Source organism: Macaca fascicularis, chromosome 14 (genome assembly GCF_037993035.2).
Source record: "Macaca fascicularis isolate 582-1 chromosome 14, T2T-MFA8v1.1".
NCBI lineage: Eukaryota > Metazoa > Chordata > Mammalia > Primates > Cercopithecidae > Macaca > Macaca fascicularis.
The window spans coordinates 71,514,574-71,537,217 of record NC_088388.1 but is presented as its reverse complement, the minus strand read 5'-3'; the positions used below and the strand labels follow the sequence as shown (position 1 = coordinate 71,537,217).

The window sequence follows — 22,644 nt, the reverse complement described above, 5'->3', positions numbered from 1 at the left end:
GCTGGCATGCAGTGACTCAATTACAGCTCACTGCAGCCTCCACCTCCTGGGCTCAAGTGATTCTCCCACCTCAGCCTCCTGAGTTCCTGGGACTACAGGCACACACTACCATACCTGGCTAATTTTTGTATTTTTGTCGTACAGATGGGGTCTCCTTATGTTGCCCAGGCTGGTCTTGAACTCATAGACTCAAGGAATTCACCTGCCTCAGCCTCCCAAAGTGCTGGGATTATAGGCGTGAGCTACTGTGCCTGGCGCCCATTTCTTCTTTCGTTTTCCCTGTCCCTCTCCCTCTTCCCCTCTCCTTCTGTGGCATCTCATAGTGGCCTTGCCTCATGGGCTTTCTCCTCCATCCCTGTCCTTGCAGCTTCTGCCTCAGGCCAAGATGAGGAGCCCTTCAGAATAGCTGCTGTCTCTGGGAGGACCCAGGCATCCTTGGCAGCCCAGCTGGTGAGTCAGGAGATGGAGTGGTGGGAACAGGGCTGGCTGTGGCATGCTAGGCCTTAACATTGAGGTGGGGGGAGGCTTGAAGGAGGCTGACACCTGATAGCCCATTTTCCATTTTGAGAACTGAGCTTGAGAGGCAGAGGGTGAGGCCCAAAGAGCTTGCTACGAGCCTCCCAGCAGGCCTTGGAACCTTGGAACGGGGAGGGGGTATGGGACGAAGGGACAAGGCAGGGGCCAGCAGGCTGAATTTTGAGGGTCTGTTTGTATGTTATCTCCTCATTGGATTCCCCTCCCTGCCTGGCAAGTTTTGTTCCCTTTCTCATTCTCAGGCTCTATTCATGGTTATCACATTCCCTTTTAATTTTTATTTAGTTTTTGGAAAATGATACAAAATTAAAAAGATACAGAAGGGTATAGTGTCTCCTGTCTTCCCAGCTGTCAGTTCCCCTCCCCAAACTCAGTCATATATATCCGTACAGTTTTCTTTGTTTATATTTGCGTATATATATAACATGTATATTTTTTCTTTTTCTTTAACCAAGATGTTTACATAACATTGTTCTGCATCTTGCTTTTCCACTTAACACATCTTTAATATCATTGTATATGAACTTTAGAATCTGCTGGTCTCAACAAATTCCAGTTGGTAATTTTAGTTAGGATGGTGTTAAAGTTTTAGCTTAACCCTGGAGGAACTGACATCTTTATAATGTTGAAGTGAAAAGTCTCCCTCTCCTCAGAGGTGCATTTCCAGGGAAGCTGGAGTTTGAGGTGCAGGGCTCCTTCCGGGATGTAAAGAGGGGCCCGAACAGTGTGTGCACATGGTCATGTGTTTTTGTGAATTTTGCAAAAGTGAGATGCTCTTAAGGAGAGTGTGTTAGTCTGTTTTGCATTGCAATCAAGGAATACCCTGAGTAATTTATAAAGAAAAGAGGTTTATTTGGCTCATGGCTCTGCAGGCTGTACAAGCATGGCACCAGCACCTGCTCAGCTTCTGGTGAGGCCTCAGGGAGCTTTTAGTCAGGGCAGAAAGCGAAGCGGGAGCAGGCGTGTCACATGGCGAGAGAGGGAGCAAGTGAGAAGCCGGGCTCTTTTAACCAGCTAGCTCTTATGTGAACAAATAGAGTGAGAACTCACTTGTTACTGTGGGGAGGGCACCAAGCTATTCATGAGGGATCTGTCCCTGTGACCCCAAACACCTCCCACTAGGTCCATCTCCAACATTGGGGGTCACATTTCAACATGAAATGTGGAGGGGACAAACATCCAAACCATATCATAGGGCGCCTAATTGTGTAAGCTTCAGGCTCCATGAACTTCAGGCCCTATGAACTCTGGATCTTCCACTGTTCCCTCCTGTCCCTTCAGGCCTTAGTTTTCTTCCTAGGAGGAAGCTGGTAACTGTTGTCACCTTGCCCCCATGTGTCTTTTCAGAGATGCTTTGTTCACCTACCGGTAGCTGCACACTGCTCCATGCTCTCCCTTGTTTTTTTTTCACAGAGAGAAAATGTTATACAAACTGTTCTGCACTTTTCTTTACTCGTTTAACAGTGTATCTTATAGATCATCCCATGCCAATATGTAAGGAGTTTCCTCATCCTTATGGCTGCTCAGTATTCTTTTGCACAACTATACCATAATTTAGTTAACCAATCTCCCATTGGTAGCCATTTTGGTTATTTCCATTCTTTTGCTATTAAACAGAGGCACTGCAGCCAGTAACCTTCTATATATGTCAGTTCTGGCGGGTGCCAGTAAAAGTGCAGGCTAAATGCCTATGGGTGGCTGGGTCAACCATCTGCATCTCTTTTTTTTTTTTTTTTTTTTTTGCTGGGGGGACAAAGTCTCTGCCACCTAGGCTGGAGTGCAATGGTGCAATCTCGGCTCACTGCAACCTCCACATCCTGGGTTCAAGCGATTCTCCTGCACCTCAGACTCCCGAGTAGCTGGGATTACAAGTGTCTGCCACCATGCCCGGCTAACTTTTTGTATTTTTAGTAGAGATGAGGTTTTACCATGTTGACCAGGCTGGTCTCAAATTCCTGACCTCAAGTGCTGGGATTACAGGTGTGAGCCACCGTGCCCAGCCCAGACATCTACATCTCTTAGGGCTTTCACACCTAGAGGCATTCCACAGCCAGGGAAGGGATGCCCTACCCCATTACCAGTGCCTGTATTTTCCAACTTTATTGCTCTTTGACAGTCTGATAGGTAGAAAGCAGTATTTCAGAATATTTTACATTCATATTTCCTAGTATGGGGGAGGTTAAGTTCCTTTTCAGATATTTAAGAGCCATTTATATTTTCCTTTCTGTAAATTTTTTCATTCATACTCTTTGCCCATTTTTCTGTTAGATGATTGATCCGTTTCTTATTTCTGCATGCTTTTCAGCTTTGAGGAAAATGAGCCCTTTGTGTGGAATATGAGTGGCAGATATCCCCTAGTTTGTTGTTTAGCTCTTGGCTTTGCTTATGGTGCTTTTTACCACGCAAGAATGCTTGATTTTTGTGGAGTTGAATATTTAAGTCTTTTCTGTGTACCTTCTGGATTTGTTTCACTTTCAAAAGGCTTTTGACTCTCTGAAATGATTTATTATTATTATTATTATTATTATTTTTTAGAGACAGTCTCGTTCTGTTGCCCAGGGTGGAGTGCAGTGGTGTGCAGTGGTGTGATCATAGCTCACTGCAGCCTCGAACTCCTAGGCTCAAGCAATTCTCCCACCTCATCCTCGCAAGTAGCTGAGACCACAAGTGTACAACTGGCTAATTTTCAGGGTTTTTTTTTTTTTTTTGGTAAAGACAGAGTCTTTCAGGCCGAGACGGGCGAATCACGAGGTCAGGAGATCAAGACCATCCTGGCTAACACGGTGAAACCCCGTCTCTACTAAAAAATACAAAAAAAAACTAGCCGGGCGAGGTGGCAGGCGCCTGTAGTCCCAGCTACTCGGGAGGCTGAGGCAGGAGAATGGCGTAAACTTGGGCGGCGGAGCTTGCGGTGAGCTGAGATCCGGCCACTGCACTCCACCTTGGGCGACAGAGCGAGACTCCGTCTCAAAAAAAAAAAAAAAAAAGAGACAGAGTCTTTCTGTGTTGCCCAGGCTGGTCTTAAACTCTTGGCCTCAAGCAGTCCTCTTGCTTTAGCCTACCAAAGTGTTGGGATTACAGGCATGAGCCACCATACCCAGCCCTAAGATGGTTTTGTCAATCCTTTCATTTTTTATTTTTTATTTTTTTTTCTGAAATGGAGTCTCTCTCTGTTGCCCAGGCTGGAGTGCAGTGATTTCGGCTCACTGCAGCCTCCACTCCTGGGTTCAAGCGATTCTTCTGCCTTAGCCTCCTGAGTAGCTGAGATTACAGGTGTTTGCCACCACGCCCAGCTAATTTTTTGTATTTTTAGTAGAGACAAGGGTTTGCTATGTTGGCCAAGCTGGTCAAACTCCTGACCTCAGGGGATCTGCCTACCTCGGCATCCCTAAGTGCTGGGATTATAGGTGTGAGCCACCTCACCTGGCCATGGTTTTTTAAAATACTGAAATCTTTGATCCAGCTGTAATTTTTCTTGTTGTAAAGTGTGAGATAGGGATCCACATTAGTTTTTTTTGAGAGCGCTCTACAGCTGTCCCAACAACTTAATAACTGCTTGTTTCCCCACGAGTTTGAGAGGCTACTTTTGGTGTATCCTAAATTTGTATATGTATTTGGGTCTACTTTTGAACTTTCTGTTCTGTTTAATTGTTCTGTTCACGCACTGTAACCATATACTGTTTTAACCATTATGGCTTTATAATATGTTTTAACATGTGGTGAGGTTGACTCCTACTGTTTACCCTCCCCACCCTCCACCCCTGCTTCCAGAATTTTCCTGACTCTTCCTGCTTGTTTATTTTTCCATATGAACTTTCAAATCAGCTTGTTTAGCTTCAAAAAAATTATGTGTACATATTTAATTGGATTGTGTACATTTATAAAGTAACTTAGACATCATTAATCTCTTTATGTTGTCTTCTATCCAGAACTTACTATGCTCTGCCATTTGTCCAGGTCTTCTTTTTGTCCCTCAGTAACACTCCCAATTTTTCTTCCTATTGCTATTGTTTATCTCCTAGGAAGTTTATTCTTGGTGTTTTCTATTTTGTGATGCTCTTGTAAATGGAGTCTTTCATCCTGGTTTCTACCTGTTTATTGCCTATAAATGTTGATTTCTGTTATGTTAATTTTGTTTGTTTTTTGTTTTGTTTTGTTTTGGAGACGGAGACTTGCTATGTTGCCCAGGCTAGGGTGCAGTGGCATGATCTCGGCTCATGGCAACCTTTGCCTCCTGGGGTCAAGCAGTTTTCCTGCCTCAGCCTCCCGAGTATCTGGGACTATAAGCGCCTGCCACCACACCTGGCTAATTTTTTGTATTTTAGTAGAGATGGGGTTTCACTGTATTGCCCAGGCTGGTCTCAAACTCCTGAGCTCAGGCAATCCACCCGCCTTGGCCTCCCAAAGTGCTAGGATTACAGGCGTGCCCGGCCAGTCTGTTATATTAATTTTGAACCCAACTATCTGGTTGTTATAGTTTCTCAGTTGAGCTTCTTGGGCTTTCAAACTCAACACTCATATTATTGGCAACAAATGGATAGTTTATCTCTTCCTTTCTGATTTTAATACCTCTTGTTTATTTTTGTTGTCCAGAGGTTTCAGGGCAATGTGAGGAATAATAATAACAACAGTAAAATGGATATCCTTTTCTCATTTAAGAAGGTATCAGTTTATTTCTGTTTTAGTAAGATTTTTGTTTAAGTAAGCTGGATATTGAGTTTTATCATATGCCTCTTTAGTGTCTGTGGAGATGATCAGATGACTTTTCCCTTTGATCTGCTAATCATCTCTTCTGGTCACCTTCTCTTCATATCACCTCTTGACTCCCACCAGGCCAGGAGCTCTTGATTACAGGGTGCAGGGGTAGAGCCTGAGTCCCCATTGCCTAGTGCCAGGCTATTTTGAAAGAACAAATGGATGAATGACCTTAGTGGGAGGGTTTACCCAATTCCAGGGCCAGGCCCCCAGAGGCCATGTGATGCTGGGTTTACTCACCTCCCACAGCATTTCACTTCCTCCAGGGGCATGGAGGTAGGGGGAGGCTAGTCTCAGCTCCCAGACTGGGCTTGCAGGAGGGACCAGCAGTGGTATACTTCAATGCTCATTAAGCCCTTGGCCTGGCCCTCACTGGGAACTGGTGCCTCAGAGGAATTGGCCTTGCCCTGGGTCTTGCAGAGGGCAGTGAGGAGGAGGTACGAGACACAGCACCAATCATGCCACTGGCCATTCTCGCGGCAGTGGCCAAGGCTGTGTGTTGGGGTGTGGGGTGGTACCAACCCCAGAGATCATGGAGGGTTTCCTAGAGAAGTAAACGTGAGCTGGATGCTGGGATAGCACAGGGGAAGGGTTGGGGAGGTTCAGGCAGAGAGAAGAGCCTTTGTGTTCAGAGACCTGGCAGTACCTGGCCTTGTTAGCACATGGAGCACAGGGGAGGAAGCTCCAGGACAGAACTTGAATCTATGGCTTGAGAGAGCCATGCAGACTGCTGGTGAGGGGACCTCTCCTCGGCAGCCTTGCCTCTGACCTGTGCCTGTCTGTCTATTCTAGCTCTGGACAGTCAGGCCAGTTGGGCCTCCGCTGGCAGGAACCATGGCAGAGGCTGGGGATGCTGCGCTGTCGGTGGCCGAGTGGCTGCGGGCATTGCACCTGGAGCAGTACACGGGGCTCTTTGAGCAGCATGGCCTGGTGTGGGCCACTGAGTGCCAAGGTCTCAGCGACGCCCGCCTGATGGACATGGGCATGCTACTCCCTGGCCACCGCCGCCGTATCCTGGCTGGCCTGCTCCGTGCCCATACCCCACCAGCCCCTGCACCCCGCCCCACCCCACAGCCTGTGCCCATGAAGCGCCACATCTTCCGCTCACCACCTGCACCCGCCACTCCACCCGAGCCGCTGCCCACCGCTACAGAGGATGAGGGGCTCCCCACTGCCCCACCCATCCCACCCCGGAGGAGCTGCCTTCCGCCCACCTGCTTCACCACTCCGTCCACAGCTGCCCCAGACCCTGTGCTGCCCCCACTGCCGGCTAAGCGGCATTTGGCAGAGCTGAGTGTTCCACCCGTGCCGCCCCGCACCGGACCCCCCCGCCTGCTGTTGAGGTGAGTGGATGCCACCCAGGGTGGGAGGCACACAAGCAGAGGATCCCAGAGGGTAGATGGAGTTTGTGGCCTTTGGTGCTGGGGTAAGAAAGGCGCTTCGGAATGCCAGGGGAACAGCGTGTGCAAAGCTTGGAGGATGGGAGAGCTGCCCGGTGACTCGGGAGGAGTTGGAGAGCTGTCCAGGTGCTCAGCGCAGTGCCTGGGCTGCTGGGCGTGTGCCAGTGAGGCCTCCAGGTTTCTGTCTTGGGTGGCTGGGTGGACAGTCATGCCATCACTGATCCAGAGACCCCAGGACAGAAGTGAATTTGAGAGGAAGTCGAGTTCAGCTTGGGGCCTGGCAAGTGTGAGATACTGCCGGGCATCAGGGTGCATTTGGACATCAAGAGGCAACATGTGGAGGAAACGGAAAGCTGTGGGGTGGGGTTGGGGGTGAGGGGACTGCCCAGGTCCTGGTGCTGTGCTCTTTCACACCCTTTCTCCTTCTCCCACTGCCAAATGTCACCAAATCCTGGGACACTCTCAGGCCTCATCCGGCATGCCCTCCCTCCTCAGAACTGTTTCCCCTCCGGGGCTTCTGGTACCCTGTGTTTTCTTGAGTTTCCCCTGTCTCCTGTGGATGTTCCATGTTAATCTCCTTCACAGACGCCCTCCCTTCCTGGCATCTGCTGGGGTGCCCGGCTGTCAGGGAGCATCCGCAGACAGGGTAGGTATGTGTTTGGGGTGAGGGAGATTTGGTGGAACACTTGGGCGAAGTCAGGCTAATCTTGGAAGGCTTCTTGGAGGAGGAAGGGTTGTGTGGAGAGAGGTCTCCTGGTCCCTGTTTGTTTATTGCTGGGCACTCTGCTGGGCTCTGTGCTTCCATGGTCTCCATGATCCCTGCAGCAGACCTTCTGGGAGATTTGTGTGCTGGCTTCATGCAGGACATGAACGAATCAGAGGGACAGCAGGGAGGGGGCCCTGGCTGGATTGATACCAAGGACATACTCAGGGGGCCTCATGGGGAGGGTCTGGGAGATTCTTCCCACCCAGGGAGGAGCATTAAGTCAGGGGGCCTTGAAGGCCAAGCTAGTGCTGTGGTGTTTTGAGGGTTGATTGGTGGAAGCACAAAAAGACTACATGCTTTTCCTGGGTTCACACAACTGGTAACAGGTATAGGGTCTCTCCAGGAACCTGGATGGAAGCTCAGATAGAAGTTTCCTGGTGCCCTTGCGCCCTCTAGTGACCATGCTTCTGCATGCAGGAGCGTTTTCTATTCCAACCCCATTAGCTTCGGGGAAAGAGAAAGAGACAGAGAGAGAGAGGGGATAGAGGAGAGAAGAGAATAGAGAGAAAGTCTGTCTGTCTGTCTCTGGGGTTGGAAGTGGGTGAACAAAGGGAAGAAGCAGAGTCCTGGCCAGGTCCCCTCTCAGGCCCTTCCTGTGACTCCCTGACAGGCAGTGGAGGCCTGGATTCCTGCTTGGGAGGCAGGATGCCTGGGTCGGGCCCAGCTAGCTTTGTGACTCTGATGAGGACCTGCTCCTCTGGGCCTGTTTCCCCATCAGGTGCCCTCTGTGGTCCTCCACAGCCTTCTGGGCCCTCCTGGCACTGACATCTGAGTTCAGGAGGCTAGCTGGGTAGGAGGAAGTTCTGTCCACACCCCAGGGCCCCAGGGTACCAGCCCCTACTCTCAGAGCCTGTCTGAACATAGCCATTTAGGCCACATGAAGAGGACGCCAGGCCCCATGGTCAGGAAGAGGTCTGGCCCCTTGTAGTTTGAGTACCCAAAATCTGTTCTGTGCTAAGAGAATTGGAAGAAAATTATTTCCTGCAATTTGGGACTATTCCTTACAACAGCAGAGTATGGTAGCAGGTAAGCTACCAAGCTTGGCTTCCTGTGTCCTGGGGTCTTTGCCAGTTGGAGTCATGGGCATCTGCAGTCCTCAGCTTTGTACACACTCAACTCAGAGAGTGTACAGTCTTCAAAGCCCTGTGGTAGAAAAAACTCACAGCAGATAGAGCCTCATGTGTGTATACCAGGCCAAGACTGGGTACTGTAGTGATCAGGGTGGGGGCCAACACGGACCCTGACTGGCCACCCTGTCCCCTCTCAGTCCCTTCCTGTGACCCCCAGCTCCATGGCATGTAGAAGAACACTGCTCCTGCCCACTCCCGCCTTGTGGGAGTCCCACCACAGTGTCTTATGACATGGCCTTCCTACCCCTGCTTGCAACCCCTTGTGATGGGGAACTCACTGTCTCAACCTTAGGGCCTTTCACACAAGGTCATGTGGTGGCTGAGGCCAGTCATCTCCAGGCTCCCCAGTGGAGTTTGGGGGTGGATGCGTGTGCATGTATGTACTCTCAGGGTCTTGAGTCAGTGTGAGGCTTGTCTGGGCCAATCTGTATGTGCACCCATACGGATGGATGTGGGTGGTAGTGCAAGCTGTCAGGGTGGTAGAATGTCTGTGCATTTACACAGACAGGTTCTGAGAGTGTGTGCTACTAAGATGTGGAAGCATGTAAGGATTTGTGTAGTTTCAGTGGTGACATGGAGTGGTGTGTATGTGAGTTTATTGGGACCTTCGTGCTCACATTACTGCTGTGGTGGGGACCCCAACAGTGTGTGAGTACATCTGTGGGTGTGCATGTGCTGTTTGAGCAGTACATGGCCTTTGTGTTATTTGTGCACTGTCAGGCTTGAGCCAGTGTGTGCACGTGTGTGTACATGTGCTGCCAAGAGGGTGAGTCCATTAGGATGGCAGCTCCACTGGGGCCAGGATCCTGGTCGATTTTGTTTGCTGCAGAATCCCCAACATCTAGAACAGTAGTGGGTGCCTAATAGGCCCTTGGGAAGTATATCGTGTGGGTGAGTCGATGAATGCCAACGTGAGCCTGTGTACTGCCATGTGCTGAGCTTGGGGTGCATGTGGGTAAACATGCATGTGACTCAGCACCCAGTGAGTGCCCTCAGCACAGCTGGGCCATAGGGCCCTGAGCTCACTGCCCCAGCTCCCTGTCCCCCATCCCATGACCCAACCTATGTCATCCCAGATGTTTTAGGAAGGGAGAGGTCTTCAGAGGAGACAGGTGGGAGGAACGAGGCTGCAATAGGGTTCTAGGCCACAGACCAAGGTTTAGGCAAATCAGAAACAAGCAAGAATGGAGTTTCCTCCTCCCAGCCCTGGCACAGCCCAGGACTCTCAGAACCAGTCTCATCATTCTGCCTGGCCTGGGGGGACTCTACATCACCCCCAGAGTCTGCACCCCCTGCCATTATTATTATCGTCATTATTATTAATAGAGACTAGGTCTCGCTCTGTTGCCCAGGCTGGAGTGCAGTGGTGCCATGATAGCTCACTGTAGCCTTGAACTCCTGGGCTCAAGCAATCCTCCCACCTCAGCCTTCCAAGTAGCTGGGACTACAAGTGTGTGCTACCACACCTGGCTAATTTTTAAATCTTTTGTAAAGCCGAGGTCTCCCTTTGTTGCCCAGGCTGGTCTTGAACTCCTGGGCTCAAGCAATCCTCCTGCCTCAACCTCCCAAAGCACTGGGATTACAGGTGTGAGCCACCGCACTCGGCCCCCTACCATTAATTTAAGCTCGTGGTGGGGAACTTACTGAGGTTTCCAGAGATGCTGAGAAACTTGCCCAGAGTCACCCAGCCCGGCAGAGGGGAAGCCAGTGTCCAGACCCTGCCTCCTGTCTTCAGGTCAGGTCTACTCAGCTCTAAGTGCCGCAGACATGAGCCCTGTGAACTAGCTTCCCTGAGGGTGGCAGAGGGCTCATTTCTGATGTGAGGTTCCAGGGTCATGCTGCAGATCCCCTCCCAGCTTGCTCCGGCCTTTGGTGTCCCTCTCTGATACCTGCATGCCTGGAGGCACCTCAGGAAGTGGGAGTGTGTGCCCAGAAGGCAGCTGCCCAGCTGGAGCCACACTGCCAGGCTTCCCTCCTGTGCCTTTGACTGCCCCGCAGTCCAGCCAATCCCTGGTCTTCCTGGAGGCTGATCACTTGTTGCCAGGCCAGAACTTGCGCCCTTCATAGAGCCTCTTTCCTAGCCTCTCTGTGTCTCCTTATGCGGGTGGAGTGGTGGAGAGGCCACTGCCAGGACTTGTCAGTCAGGACTTCCTGGGCTTCCACCCTGTGAGGGCCTGCAAGACCAGTGGACACTGTCGGTTGTCTCATCCCAGCTTGGGTGGGGGTGCAGGCTGGGGGCGGGGAGGAAGTGTCTGCCCCGGGGGATTCTGGGTGACTTTTCGCTTTCTCAGTGTTTTCAGGAAGTGTGTGTGTTGGCCACGGCTATAGTGGGTGGAGGAGACAGAAAGCAGGAAGCCTCTAGGAGACCAGAGCTGGGTACAGACATACACACACACACACACACAGACACACACACATAGACAGACACACACACACACTCTCTCTCTCTCTCTCTCTCTCTCTCCTTTCTCCTCTCTCTCTCTCTCTCTCTTTCTCTGTCCTCTTCCCTCCTGGACAGATCCACAGTTATACACAGAAACACACACGCACGACATAAAACTTGAAGACATAAATCACAGGTGCAAAGCCACACCTGGGCCCCAAAACCTCCAAGAGAACGCAGCCTCAGACCCACCCAGGGACCAGGGGCCAGGCTGTTTGGGAGACCAGCCCAGACGGGACCCAGACTTACACAGGCAGGTCCACGGCATTCTTGGGCATACGCAGCCCGCCTGGCCAGAGCTGTGGGAGTCCTCAGCCCTAAGACCCAGCAGGCATCTGAGGGTAAGCGAGGGGCTGCCGTTGCTGTTGTTGCTGTCGGGCAGGTAGGAGGGAGGCCCTGGGAGGGCTGAAGTCCCTGTCTGTCACCTCTGGCCTGGTTTTCTGTGCTGCTCTCCTCCCCTTCTCTTTTTTTCTCTTAGGGTTTTGTCTTCTTTTACTTTCCCCACTTCTTCTCTTTTTCTCCTGCCTTTTCCTTTTCTCCCCTTGTCTCACTCCTCCCTCTCCCCTGGGCTTTCTAGGTCTCCACCTCCCCATATGCCTCTCCTGAGTCCACCAGGAGCCCACGGTGCCTGTTTTCTGGGGTTTTCTCAGACTCTGCCCCACAGAATGCTCCTCTTTGGGGTTCTTGCCCCTTGGGGGCCTGGCGCTGATCGCCTCACTTCTCTGCTCCCAGCTCCCTGCACCCCTCTGGGTGTTCCCTCGGGGAGGCTTAAGTTTGGCTTATTTCACTGTCAAGTTCAAGGGTGCTGTGATTCTGAACCTCCCACCCCCAGATCGGGGTGATGGGGAGATGGTGTGCTTCTTAGCCCTCCTCCCCAGGACTGGTGCTGTAGTGGGTGCTTATGGAGTGTGGGGGCTGGTCTCCCCTTTCCTCAGTTACCGTAGATTCCTAATGAACTCAACAATCCTGTGCTCGGGTTACTGGGGACATAGACCTCTAACCAACTCCTATCCACACACCTGGTGCTCTCTAGCCCTGCCCTGTGCCCCTGGCTCATGTTTTCCATAGGGCCCAGCAGATACCTGCACCTGCTCTTTCTGCCAGGCCAGGCCTGGGCTGGACCCAGGAAGGGCTCAGTACTTCTGTGAGCTCCCTGAGGACTAAACTTCCTCCCGCTGCTGCCCTCAGGAGGCAGCACAGGGCTAGGCCTGGGAAGTGCTTAGAGCTGCCATGGGAAAGGGACCTCTGCCACCTCCTGCCTGGACGGCAGGGCTGGCCAGTGGGGAAGCTGAGTGTAGGTCTGGTTGTGGAAGGCCAAACAGGTTGTGTGGGCTTAGAGGAGGGAGCGGTTTGATGGACTTCTTGGAGGAGGAGGCATGTCCTGAGCACAATGGAGTTAATAATCCCGGGTCAATACGTGGAAAAAAAGCCCCCAGCAGAATGCTTGGCACATAGTGAGTGCTTAGCGAGTGGTAGCTGTTGTCCCAGGGAGAAGTGCTGAGAGCTGGGTGAAGGCGCAGTTGTGAGGATGGGCTCCAGGTTAACTGGGCGCTGCCGTGTGGAGAGGTTGGAGAGCTACTGACCTCCAGTGATGAGGATGCAAGTAGGGTGGTGGTCATTCAGTACACACTTACTGAAAGTCCCCTCTGTGCTGGGAACTGCTGGTGGCATGGAGAGGACTGGCCCTAGGGGCTCCCGGCTTGTGCAGAAGTTAAGAGAGGCAGACTGTGGACATCCCATTCTAGCAAGTGAGACCCTAGGAAGGGCTGTCTATGCTGGGGGCTTGGCAGAAGTGAGCAGAGCAGAACCAGGAGAGTGCTGGAGGGGATGACCTTTGAGTTCATGATGGAGGAGGAAGGACGAAGCCACAGAGGAAGCAGGAGGCATAGGACTGAGGCCTGGGCCCCTGAGAGTCCAGAGCATGATTGAGGAAGCGGGCAGCCAGGACAGTTTACCCCTGTGGAAAGGGGACATCAGGGTGGGACACAGGTGTCCCCAGATCACTGGACCCACAGCCCTGATGGTGAGAGTCCAGGGGCTGGGATTGGGCCAGGTCCCCCCAAGACCTGTGTGACATCTTGTGGGGAGGTGGTGACTGTAGGATGGGGTTAGGTCTGGGTCCTCAGTCCTCTGAGGCAGTTCAGTGAAGCACACATTGACTGATATGACCATATTGAGTGATTGGAATTGTGGGGAGCCCCAGGGAGGCCCCATATCAGCCTGAGATGTGAGGGGAGGCCTGCAATAGTGGGGAGGATGGATGTATGATTTGGGCTTTTTGTAGGAGGAGTAGGAGTTGGCCAGGCAGGGGAGGGTGTTCCAGGTGGAAGGAACAGGGTATCAAAGGCCTGTAAGTATGCATTGATAGACTGCAGCTCAGTCAAGGAGGGCTGGAGTGTGAGTATCAGGGTGAGTCCAGGGTCAGCCTGAGATATGCAGACTGCTCCACTCTGTGGCCTTCCTTCTGTCACAGTGAGACCTGGTTCTTTCGGCCAGAGATTGGTGTAGACAGAAAGATAGGAAGGGGTGGGGGTGAAGGAAAAGGAGATGGCATCAGAGGCTGCTAAGGCTATGAAGCTGGTTCCTGGCTCGGCCTGTAGGGCCTGGGTCTCCTTCAAGTTGAAGAGGTTCTGCTGATGCCATGTTCAAGTGGCCCTTCTTTACTGAATTATCAGCAAGCCTGGAGACAGATTAGCGAGGAAACTGAGGCTCAGAAAGGAAGGGACTTACTCAAGGTCCCAAACCAATGAGTGGTTGAGCTGGGTTCAAGCCCAGGTCTGCCTGGCTCCAAAGCCCTGTCTCTGGTTAATTGAGTAATCACATATCTCATCTGACCTGGGACAGGCCCTGTTTATGCCTACTGTCCTGACATATTTATTAATAGTGCCTCTTTTAACTCTTAGAAGTGTTTCTGGTTTATACAATGAACTATGTGGTCATGGGTAAGAGGAGGGTGACCGTGGGCAGGGCTGTGATGTGTTCCCTCTCAGATGGGTCCTGAGACCTGGTGGCCCGTGGGAGGAGGCTGGCCTCAGAGAAGCCTTGGGACCGTGGCATGGCCTTGTTTGTTCAGCTGTGGTGCTGGGCTGCCAGGGTTCAAATCCCAGCTGTGGCATCAAAAACAAATAACCCAACAGCCCTGTGCCTCCGTTTCCTCCTCTGTAAAGTGGAATCATGACGAGCCTTACCTTACAGAGCTCTGTGAGTAGATGAATGAAGAATCCATGCCAAGTGCTCAAAAAATGCGTGGGAACACACACACGTAGACACGCACAAACACAGTTAATGAATCCAGGTGTTTGTAAGTCCCTGCTGAGTGCTGGAGATACCCCAATGAGGATGAGAGGTCCATGGTCTGCCTCTCGACTTCTGCACAAGCTGCACCCTCCTCTTACCCATTCTGCATTCTGCATTCTGCATACCCCCCATGTCCCCTAACCCCCAGGCATGAGGTCTGCTGTGTGTATTGTCTCTGATTCTATAAAATAGATTTAAGCTGAGGGCCCAGGCTAGGGTGAACCAGCCCCTTAGCTGCCTGGGGTGCCTAGTCTCTTGGGAATAGTGGGTAAGCACGTGGGTTCACATGCCCCTTGGGTAGAGGAGAGAAGACTGAAGGAGCAGGGAGCTGCAGTGCAGGGTGAGTGGGGAGCAGCTCTGTGGGAGAATCTTGGAGGTTGCCTAGAGGAGGAGGCTGGCTGAGCTGCATTTTGAGGTGGAGGTGGGCTTCTGTGGGCTTTAGGAGGGAGAGGGCAGAAGAGGATGAAACTGTGTGAAGGCTTGGAGGTGTCGCCATTGAGGACGTGGTCCAGTGGGTGACAAGTCAGTGGGTGACATCCAAGCCAGGCCTCAGCTGGACCTCGGGATTGGAACGGGGCCTACTCTTAGGGGTGCAAGCAGTAAGAGGCTGGGACTTGGGCTATGGTGGGGGCATTCTCTGGGCCCTATTCTCGGTAGGGGGTCACTGCCTTTTCCCTGGGGTTTTCCCACATGTTGTGCCTTCCTGAAAGCACTTCTCCTTTCCTGGGCTCCGTCCTGACTCAGCAGTGCCCTGATACCCTGTGGTAAGCAGGCAGTCAGGGAGCAGCCAGGAGACTTCCTGGAGAAGGTGGCTAGAATTTCCCAGATGCTTCTGAGAGGTCCCTTTGTTCCACCTTCATCAGACACGGTCCCTTCCCTGTGGAAGCTCCGCTGGGAGAGGAGCCCTGTGCATCGGTTTCCCTCTGCCTTCTTGCCGTGGCAGGGCAGTGATGTGTTCCCTCTCAGATGGGTCCTGAGACCTGGCTGCCCATGGGAGGAGGCTGGCCTCAGAGGAGCCCTGGGACCCTGGCATGGCCTCGTTTGCTCAGCTCTGGTTGTGGGCTGCCAGGGTTCAAATCCCAGCTGTGGCATCAAGAACAAATAACCTAGCATCCCTGTGCCTTGGTTTCCTCCTCTGTAAAGTGGAATCATGACGAGCCTTACCTGACAGAGCGCTGTGAGTAGATGAATGAAGAATCCATGTCAAGTGCTGAGAAAATGACTGAGAACATACACACGTAGACACACATACACACAGTTAATGAATCCAGGTGTTTGTAAGTCCCTGCTGCATGCTGGAGATACCCCAATGAGGAAGGAGGGTGTGGAGCTTGCCTCAGGGAACCCGCCTGCTGCCCGAGATGGGTAGACCCCTCGCAGCTGATCAGGACAGTGATGGGAGATGCACTGTGGTGCCAGAGGAAGGGGGCTGATGCTGCCGGACCCCAGGGATGAGGACAAGCAGGTGGGCAGTTTTTATTTATGGCTACCACCTTCCCCTCAGCTCTGGCCCTCAGACCTGGGGGAGCTTTGGGAGCCAGGCTCCCTCAATCCTGCTTGGCTTTGGAGGGATGACACCCATCCCCATCTCCTTGGACTGAGGTCTGACTGGCCCTGGCCTGACAGCTTGGAATTCTGCTCTCTGCCGATCCCAGGCTGGGTTTCCAAGGCCCCTTCCTCTTGGGCTCTGGGAGGTAGCAGTGATGGTTTGATCTGCCCGTCAAGAAGTCTCTAAGGGAGGCCAGGCGCGGTGGCTCAAGCCTGTAATCCCAGCACTTTGGGAGGCCGAGACGGGCGGATCACGAGGTCAGGAGATCGAGACCATCCTGGCTAACATGGTGAAACCCCGTCTCTACTAAAAAAAAGAATACAAAAAACTAGCCGGGTGAGGTGGCAGGCGCCTGTAGTCCCAGGCTGAGGCAGGAGAATGGTGTAAACCCAGGAGGTGGAGCTTGCAGTGAGCTGAGATCCGGCCACTGCACTCCAGTGTGGGCAACAGAGCGAGACTCCGTCTCAAAAAAAAAAAAAAAGTCTCTAAGGGAATCGCAGGTGACCAGCTGGGGCCAGCACCCCAGGTCATGCTCTTGGGCCTTCAGGCACTCCCCTCAGTCACTTGGTCATCGTTCACCCCTTCCGTTGCCTTCCCTTCCACCTGCCATCTACCTGCTCACCTGTCCACCCACCTTGCCCGCATGCTCTTGCTACTGACTGGGCGGGGGTACCAAGTCAGATGCTGCCCGTGCCCCAAAGGGACTCAGGTCATGTAGGAGAGACAGCCTGGTGCAGTGTCCACCGGGGGATCTTCATAGGTCCAGCTGTGAGAGTATATTCCGACTCAAGACTCCCGCAGGCCCACCCCTTGGCCCCAGATTCCCAGAGAGGCCCGTTGGATGGGGAGCAGCTTGCTGCCAGGACAGAGGCAGGCCTTCGTCTGCCATGGGGTCTTTGAAGCAATCTGAGCCATAGCCCACGCAGCTGTCCAGGAGCCATTCTCTGTGACCCTCCAAGTGACAGCTCAGGAGTGAAGGACTGGGTCTCACAGCGGATAGTGACTCACAGGGAGCCAGCCTGGCTTTGAAAGCTCTTGCCTAAGGGGCCGGTAGTCTTCTAACATCCACACAGGTGTGGCTTCAACTCCCTATGTGGGATGTGCCCAGTTTGCAAGTCACCACACTGAGCGAAGCAAAGCTCCGGTTTCTCTACCAAGTACAGAATCTGCTTATAGTTTCTCTCCATCCGGACACTGTTCCTGTGCAGGCCGTGCTGCCAAAGGCAGTGGTTGCCTGGTAACATGGCTGACACGCCACTGTTTGCAGGTTTCTAGGGGAACAGAGCTAGAAACCTAGTCAAAGGCCAGCTCTTCACACAGAAGAGGAAAGGGATTAACTTTTATCTATACCTGGAGAAGAGACAAGTTTAGTAGAAGGTGATGTGGAAGCAGCCAAGTGTCCTAAGAAGCTCATAAACTTTGGAGTCAGGGTTCATATCTTGGCACAAAGGAGATACTTTGAAAAATGTCATTTAGAATAATTTGTGTGAAGGTCTTTTTTTTTTTTTTTTGAGACAGAATCTCACTCTGTCCCCCAGGCTGGAGTGCAGTGGCACCATCTCGGCTCACTGCAAGCTCCATCTCCCGGTTTCACGCCATTCTCCTGCCTCAACCTCCTGAGTAGCTGGGACTACAGGCGCCTGCCACTGTGTCCGGCTAATTTTTTGTATTTTCAGTAGAGACGGGGTTTCACCGTGTTAGCCAGGATGGTCTTGATCTCCTGACCTCGTGATCCACCCACCTCGGCCTCCCAAAGTGCTGGGATTACAGGCATGAGCCACTGCACCCAGCCATTGTATGAAGGTCTTAATGGACAGCAGCATAAAGGAGGGTCAAGGAAGACTTTCAGAGAAGGGAAATGTGGTTTTAGAGTTAAAGGATTGCTTTGGGAAGCTGAGGTGGGAGGATTGCTTGATGCCAGGAGTTCAAAACCAGCCTGGGCAACATAACAAGACCCAGTCTCTACAAAAAATTTAAAAATTAGCCAGGCATGGTAGCGCACACCTTGAGACCCACCTACTTGGGAGGCTGAAGTCAGAGGATCACTTGAGTTCGGGAGTTTGAGGCTGCAGTGAGCTGTGATTGTGCCATTGCACTCCAGTCTGCCACAGAGTAAGACCCAGTCTCTTAAAAAAAAAAAGTTAAAAAATGAATGGATGTTCCCAGGCAGAGAACAGGGAGAAGGGTGTTATTGGTGGAGGCAACAGCAGGAGGAAAGGCCTGGCATCATGACCACACCCCAGGCAGACCCTGTCACTTCCTCCCAGCCCCTCCTTGCTTTCATGGTGGCCCCACACCGTCAGCCATTGCCAGGAACACTGGGGCAACAGACAAGGCCAAAAATAACCCAGGGGGAAGTTGCCCGTCCACCCTGATTCTCCTCCTTGGCCCCTGCAGGACAGTGGCAGAGACAGCTGGTGGGGCCAGGCCTCCAGGGCTCAGGCACCTTGTTTCAGCCTATGGTCCCTGCACATCCTGTGTGCTGGCACATGACACATCCTGTCTTGGTTAATCCTTCTAGTACCCTGCCAGGTCAGTGATATAGCCCCCGTTTTACAGAAGAGGAAACTGAGGCTCAGAGGGGCTAGGTGCTCAGCCCAGGATACACAAGAACTTAGAAACTAAGGCCGGATTCAAATTCATGTCCTTGATGCCAAAGCCCTTCAAAAGACAGCCTGCCAGGAGCAATGTGATCTGTACTGAGACAGATGGGAACACTGTGTGGCTGTGAGAGCCCAGGAGGCCCTGAACCTGGCCTTGGAGAATCAGGGGAGGGTTCCTTGGGGAGTGGTAGCAGAGGTGAGGTGCTGGTGTTGTGGGAGATGGGTCTGGTGGGATCAGGTGAGTTTCAGGAGTCTGAGGGCACCAGGAGGTAGTGAATATCCAAATCTGGGCAAGAGCAAGGTGATCTCGAGACAAGAGACCCACAATTCAGGGCCTTAGGAATTGGTTTCTGAGGCTCTAGTCTGTGCCTTGGGCTTTGCAGCTCATTTCAATCCTGTTCCTTCTCTTTGCTGTCAATGCCTTCTTATCCTTAAAAGCTCAGGTCAAGCATCACCTTCTCCATGAAGCCTTCCCTGACTCCCCATTCTGATCTTTATCCCTCCTTCAATGTGGAGACCCAGTGGATACATGTGACTAAAAGCTAGAGCATTGGGGATAGGTGACCACCTCATTCAGGTCAAAGAGGGTGCCTGCTTCCTTTAGGCTTCGGGGAACCAGGAACTCATCTTCTGGGAGATGAGTTGAGGAGGGCTGTGTGCAGGAGGGCTCGTGTCTGCATGAGTTTGTGTAGTGCCTGAGTTTTGCTGCAGTTCGGGTGAGCTGGGGGCTCAGTATGTTTCAGTCTTGGCTCTGTTGCTTAGTGATGCCCAACTTTTGTTCTGTTCCCAGCCTGCCCACCAAGGAGGAGGAGTCACTGCTGCCATTGTCATCCCTTCCCCAGCCAGAGCCTGAGGATCCCCTGTCCGCCCTCCCTCAGGGGCCTCCCCAGCCCCCCTCTCCACCTCCCTGCCCCCCGGAGATACCTCCAAAGCCAGTACGCCTGTTCCCGGAGTTCGGTGAGTGCTGCAGCAGGGGATGTGGCTCTGGGTGGATGGCCTGGGATCCCTGGGATCAGGCCTCTGGAGGGTATGCAAGGATCACACTCCTTTCTGTGCAACCCTGCCACCAGCCCATTCTGTGGCCCTGGGCAGGTCACAGCCTCCCTGAGCGCTATTCTCTTCATCCTCACAATGGAGACAGTGCCCACCTGTCTGGCCTCCTGACTGTTAAGTGTGGGGCCATGGCCAGCTTTGCCGGTTACCCATGGTCTGATTTTCCATGGTGTTGGGTGGTTTGCTTTTCCTGGGGTTGGCGACATTTCTTGATTCATGTTGCCTTTGACAGTCCTTACCCCGATCCCCAGGCTCACCACTGGCTCAGACCTCCCTGTGGTGTCCCAGCCTCTCCTCTGCCACCCTTTAGTGCTGTCCTGAGGCCTGAGGGTATAAATCACACTTCCTATCCCCTGTGCCTTTTTTTGAAAGCCAGGGAGAAGTGGGGGTGGGGGTCTTGGCATGGGGGAGGCTTTGTGAAGCCCAGTGTGGTGCCCCAGGAGAGGAGGCCAGGCCCCTTGCCCTGAGTCCCCCCAACCCCTCTCTCACCAGATGACTCTGACTACGATGAGGTCCCAGAGGAGGGGCCAGGGGCCCCAGCCAGAGTGATGACCAAGAAGGTAGGGCCAGGCATGGGACTGTCTGCCTGTCAGTGTGTTGGGGGGGTACCCAGCTGCCTGTCAGATCCTGGGGACCACCATATAGAGAGTGGGCAGCCATTTCTTGGGAGGCTTCCCCTTTCCCCACCTCACTTGCCATACAGGGGTCAGGAGTCACGTGTAGCCATAGTGCCTTGGGCCAGGGGTCGGGGCCCAGGCCCTGGCTGCATGTGTGTGGGCATGTGGCCTCCCCCCACCCTCTGTGTTAGGAGCTCGTGTCTTATCCCAGAGTGTCTGTCTGTCTTTCACTTCTTGCGTTCCCGTGTCTGTCTGTCTTGCCTCCCTAGCCTGCAGTCCTTTTCTCTGTCCCTTTATCTTTCTGTTTTTGTCTGTGTCCTAGGTCGGTGTCTGCCACTGGCTCTCCTGTCCCTGTGATCTGGGTCCCTGTGTGGTCTCTGCTGGCAGGGGGAGGGGAGTGTGAGGAAACAGAACTAAAAGTGCTGGGCTGTGCGGGTCAGGGCTGTGTGGACAGAGGGGGTGTGGCAGCCCCGGGTGGGTGTGATCTGTGGTTTGAAGGAAAGGATGACGCTGAGTGGGTCTTGGGGGCAGGAGGAGCCCCCACTGAGCCGAGTCCCACGGGCCGTGCGTGTGGCCAGTCTGCTGAGCGAGGGAGAGGAACTGTCTGGGGATGACCAAGAGGATGAGGATGAGGATGACCACGCCTATGAGGGTGTCCCCAAGTGAGTGTCCAGCCACCCTCCTTCCTACTGCTCAGCCCAACCCCAGCCCGCCCCCTCTTCGCCTCCTCAGCCCAGCCCCCCATCCCCTCATCTCTCGCTAGTGGCGGATGGCACACCAGCAGCCTGAGCTTGTCCTTGCCCAGCACAATTGCTGCGCCACACCCCATGGACGGGCCGCCTGGGGGCTCCACCCCCGTCACACCAGTCATCAAGGCTGGCTGGCTGGACAAGAACCCACCGCAGGGGTGAGTGAGGCCTCTTGGGTCCTGCCGTGCTCTGCATGGGGGAGCGGGGGGGCAGTGTCCAGGACCCCAGGACGCTGGTATCACAGATCTGAAAGCCAGAAGGGCCTGAGATGATTTGCACAGGTCTCCCTCCAGGCAGACTGCGACCACCGATGATGCCCTCCAGACCCATTTTATTGCCCTGAAAATTGGGAGATCGCTGGGCATGGTGGCTCACACCTGTAATCTCAGCACTTGAGATGCTGAGGTGGGAGGTTTGCTTGAGGCCAGGAGTTTGAGACCACTCTGGGCAACATAGCGAGACCTTGTCTTTACAAATACATTTTAAAATTAGCCAGGTGCGGTGGCTCATGCCTGTAGTTCTAGCTACCTGGGAGACTGAGGTGGGAGAAGCACTTGAGCCCAGGCATCTGAGGCTGTAGTGAGCTAGGCCTGTACTACTGCCTTCCAGCCTGTGTGGCAGAGTGAGACCCTGTCTCAAAATAAATAAATAAATAAAATAAAATAAAATAAAATAAAATAAAATAAAATAGATGTGCTACTTTGAGTCTGACTTCAGTCACTTTTGCTGTAAAATCCATCTTCTTGCCAATGGCCATTTGGGATCCTTCCTCCCTAGAACCTGGCTGATCCTCACTCTGAGTGTGGCTTCTGAGGGCTGGAGTAGTCCTGGAACGTGTCCTCCCACCCCCAGTCATTTGCCTGTTGTCCCTCTCCCTCTCCAGATCTTACATTTATCAGAAACGATGGGTGAGACTGGATGCTGATCACCTGCGATACTTTGACAGTAACAAGGTGAGGCCTGCCTCAGTCCTGACGCGACCCTGCTGTAGCCTAGGCTGGCCCCAACACTGGAACGAGGTGGCGTCCCTCCCCAGAGGAGTCCTCGCCAGAGCTCTAAGTCTGACCCCTTAACCCATGTCCTCCTGGCCCTCTGCTGCAGTCAGGGTCAGCACAGGGTCTTGTCTCTGACCAGCTGCAGGAGACAGGGCTGCAGCCTTCATTTCGGCTGAGGCTGGGGGAGTCAGTGAGGTGCTGGGTCCCATAATACAGCTCCTGTCTCTCCCCCAGGACGCTTACTCTAAGCGCTTTATCTCTGTGGCCTGCATCTCCCGCGTGGCTGCCATCGGGGACCAGAAGTTTGAAGTGATTACAAACAACCGGACCTTTGCCTTCCGGGCAGAGAGTGATGGTGGGAAGTGTGGAGTGTTGTGTGTGTGTGTGTAAGTGGGTAGAGAAGACTGGAAGTTTGGGCAGAGGAGGGGGAAGAGAAGCATGGCGCATCTGTCCTCTCACATCACATCCAGGGAGGCATGGTCCCTTTGTGAGGTGGGTGGAGGAAGGGGGCACCCTCTGTGACCAGCTCTGTGCTTGGCATGGTCACTGACTCTTCAGAACCACACAATCAGCGGGAGCAGGCTTGGAGGGGTGAGGTCACTTACCCAGCATCAGTGGCAAAGCTGGGATTGAGCCTGAGCTCGTTCAAGTCAGAGAAGTCGAGCAAAATGATAGGGGGGCAATCTGGGTGGGCTTTCTAGAGGAGATGTTGCCTGAGGAGCCTAGGGCCAGGAGACCCCTGAGGGGCTCCCT

At 53.1% G+C, this 22,644-nt stretch overlaps 1 protein-coding gene across 15 annotated transcripts in view; it reads left to right on the top strand.

Moving 5' to 3' along the window:
• ARAP1 (ArfGAP with RhoGAP domain, ankyrin repeat and PH domain 1) overlaps positions 1–22,644 on the top strand; it is a 66,828-nt gene that overhangs the window by 18,459 nt on the left and 25,725 nt on the right. For 5 of the 15 annotated variants that reach the window (XR_012423473.1, XR_012423474.1, XM_045370255.2 and 2 more), the window contains exons 2-9: positions 368–450; positions 6,082–6,632; positions 19,268–19,434; positions 20,023–20,090; positions 20,679–20,809; positions 20,911–21,054; positions 21,780–21,849; positions 22,126–22,246. Coding sequence is in view for 13 of the 15 variants with exons in the window: in XM_045370255.2 (XP_045226190.2) it covers positions 6,124–6,632; positions 19,268–19,434; positions 20,023–20,090; positions 20,679–20,809; positions 20,911–21,054; positions 21,780–21,849; positions 22,126–22,246 (1,210 nt within the window). In the remaining 2 variants the exon portion in view is untranslated. Of the gene's footprint in view, positions 1–367; positions 451–6,081; positions 6,633–10,896; positions 11,370–19,267; positions 19,435–20,022; positions 20,091–20,678; positions 20,810–20,910; positions 21,055–21,779; positions 21,850–22,125; positions 22,278–22,644 lie in introns of those variants that run through there. The other 10 variants (XM_045370256.2, XM_045370254.2, XM_074014629.1 and 7 more) reach the window with 4 other exon arrangements.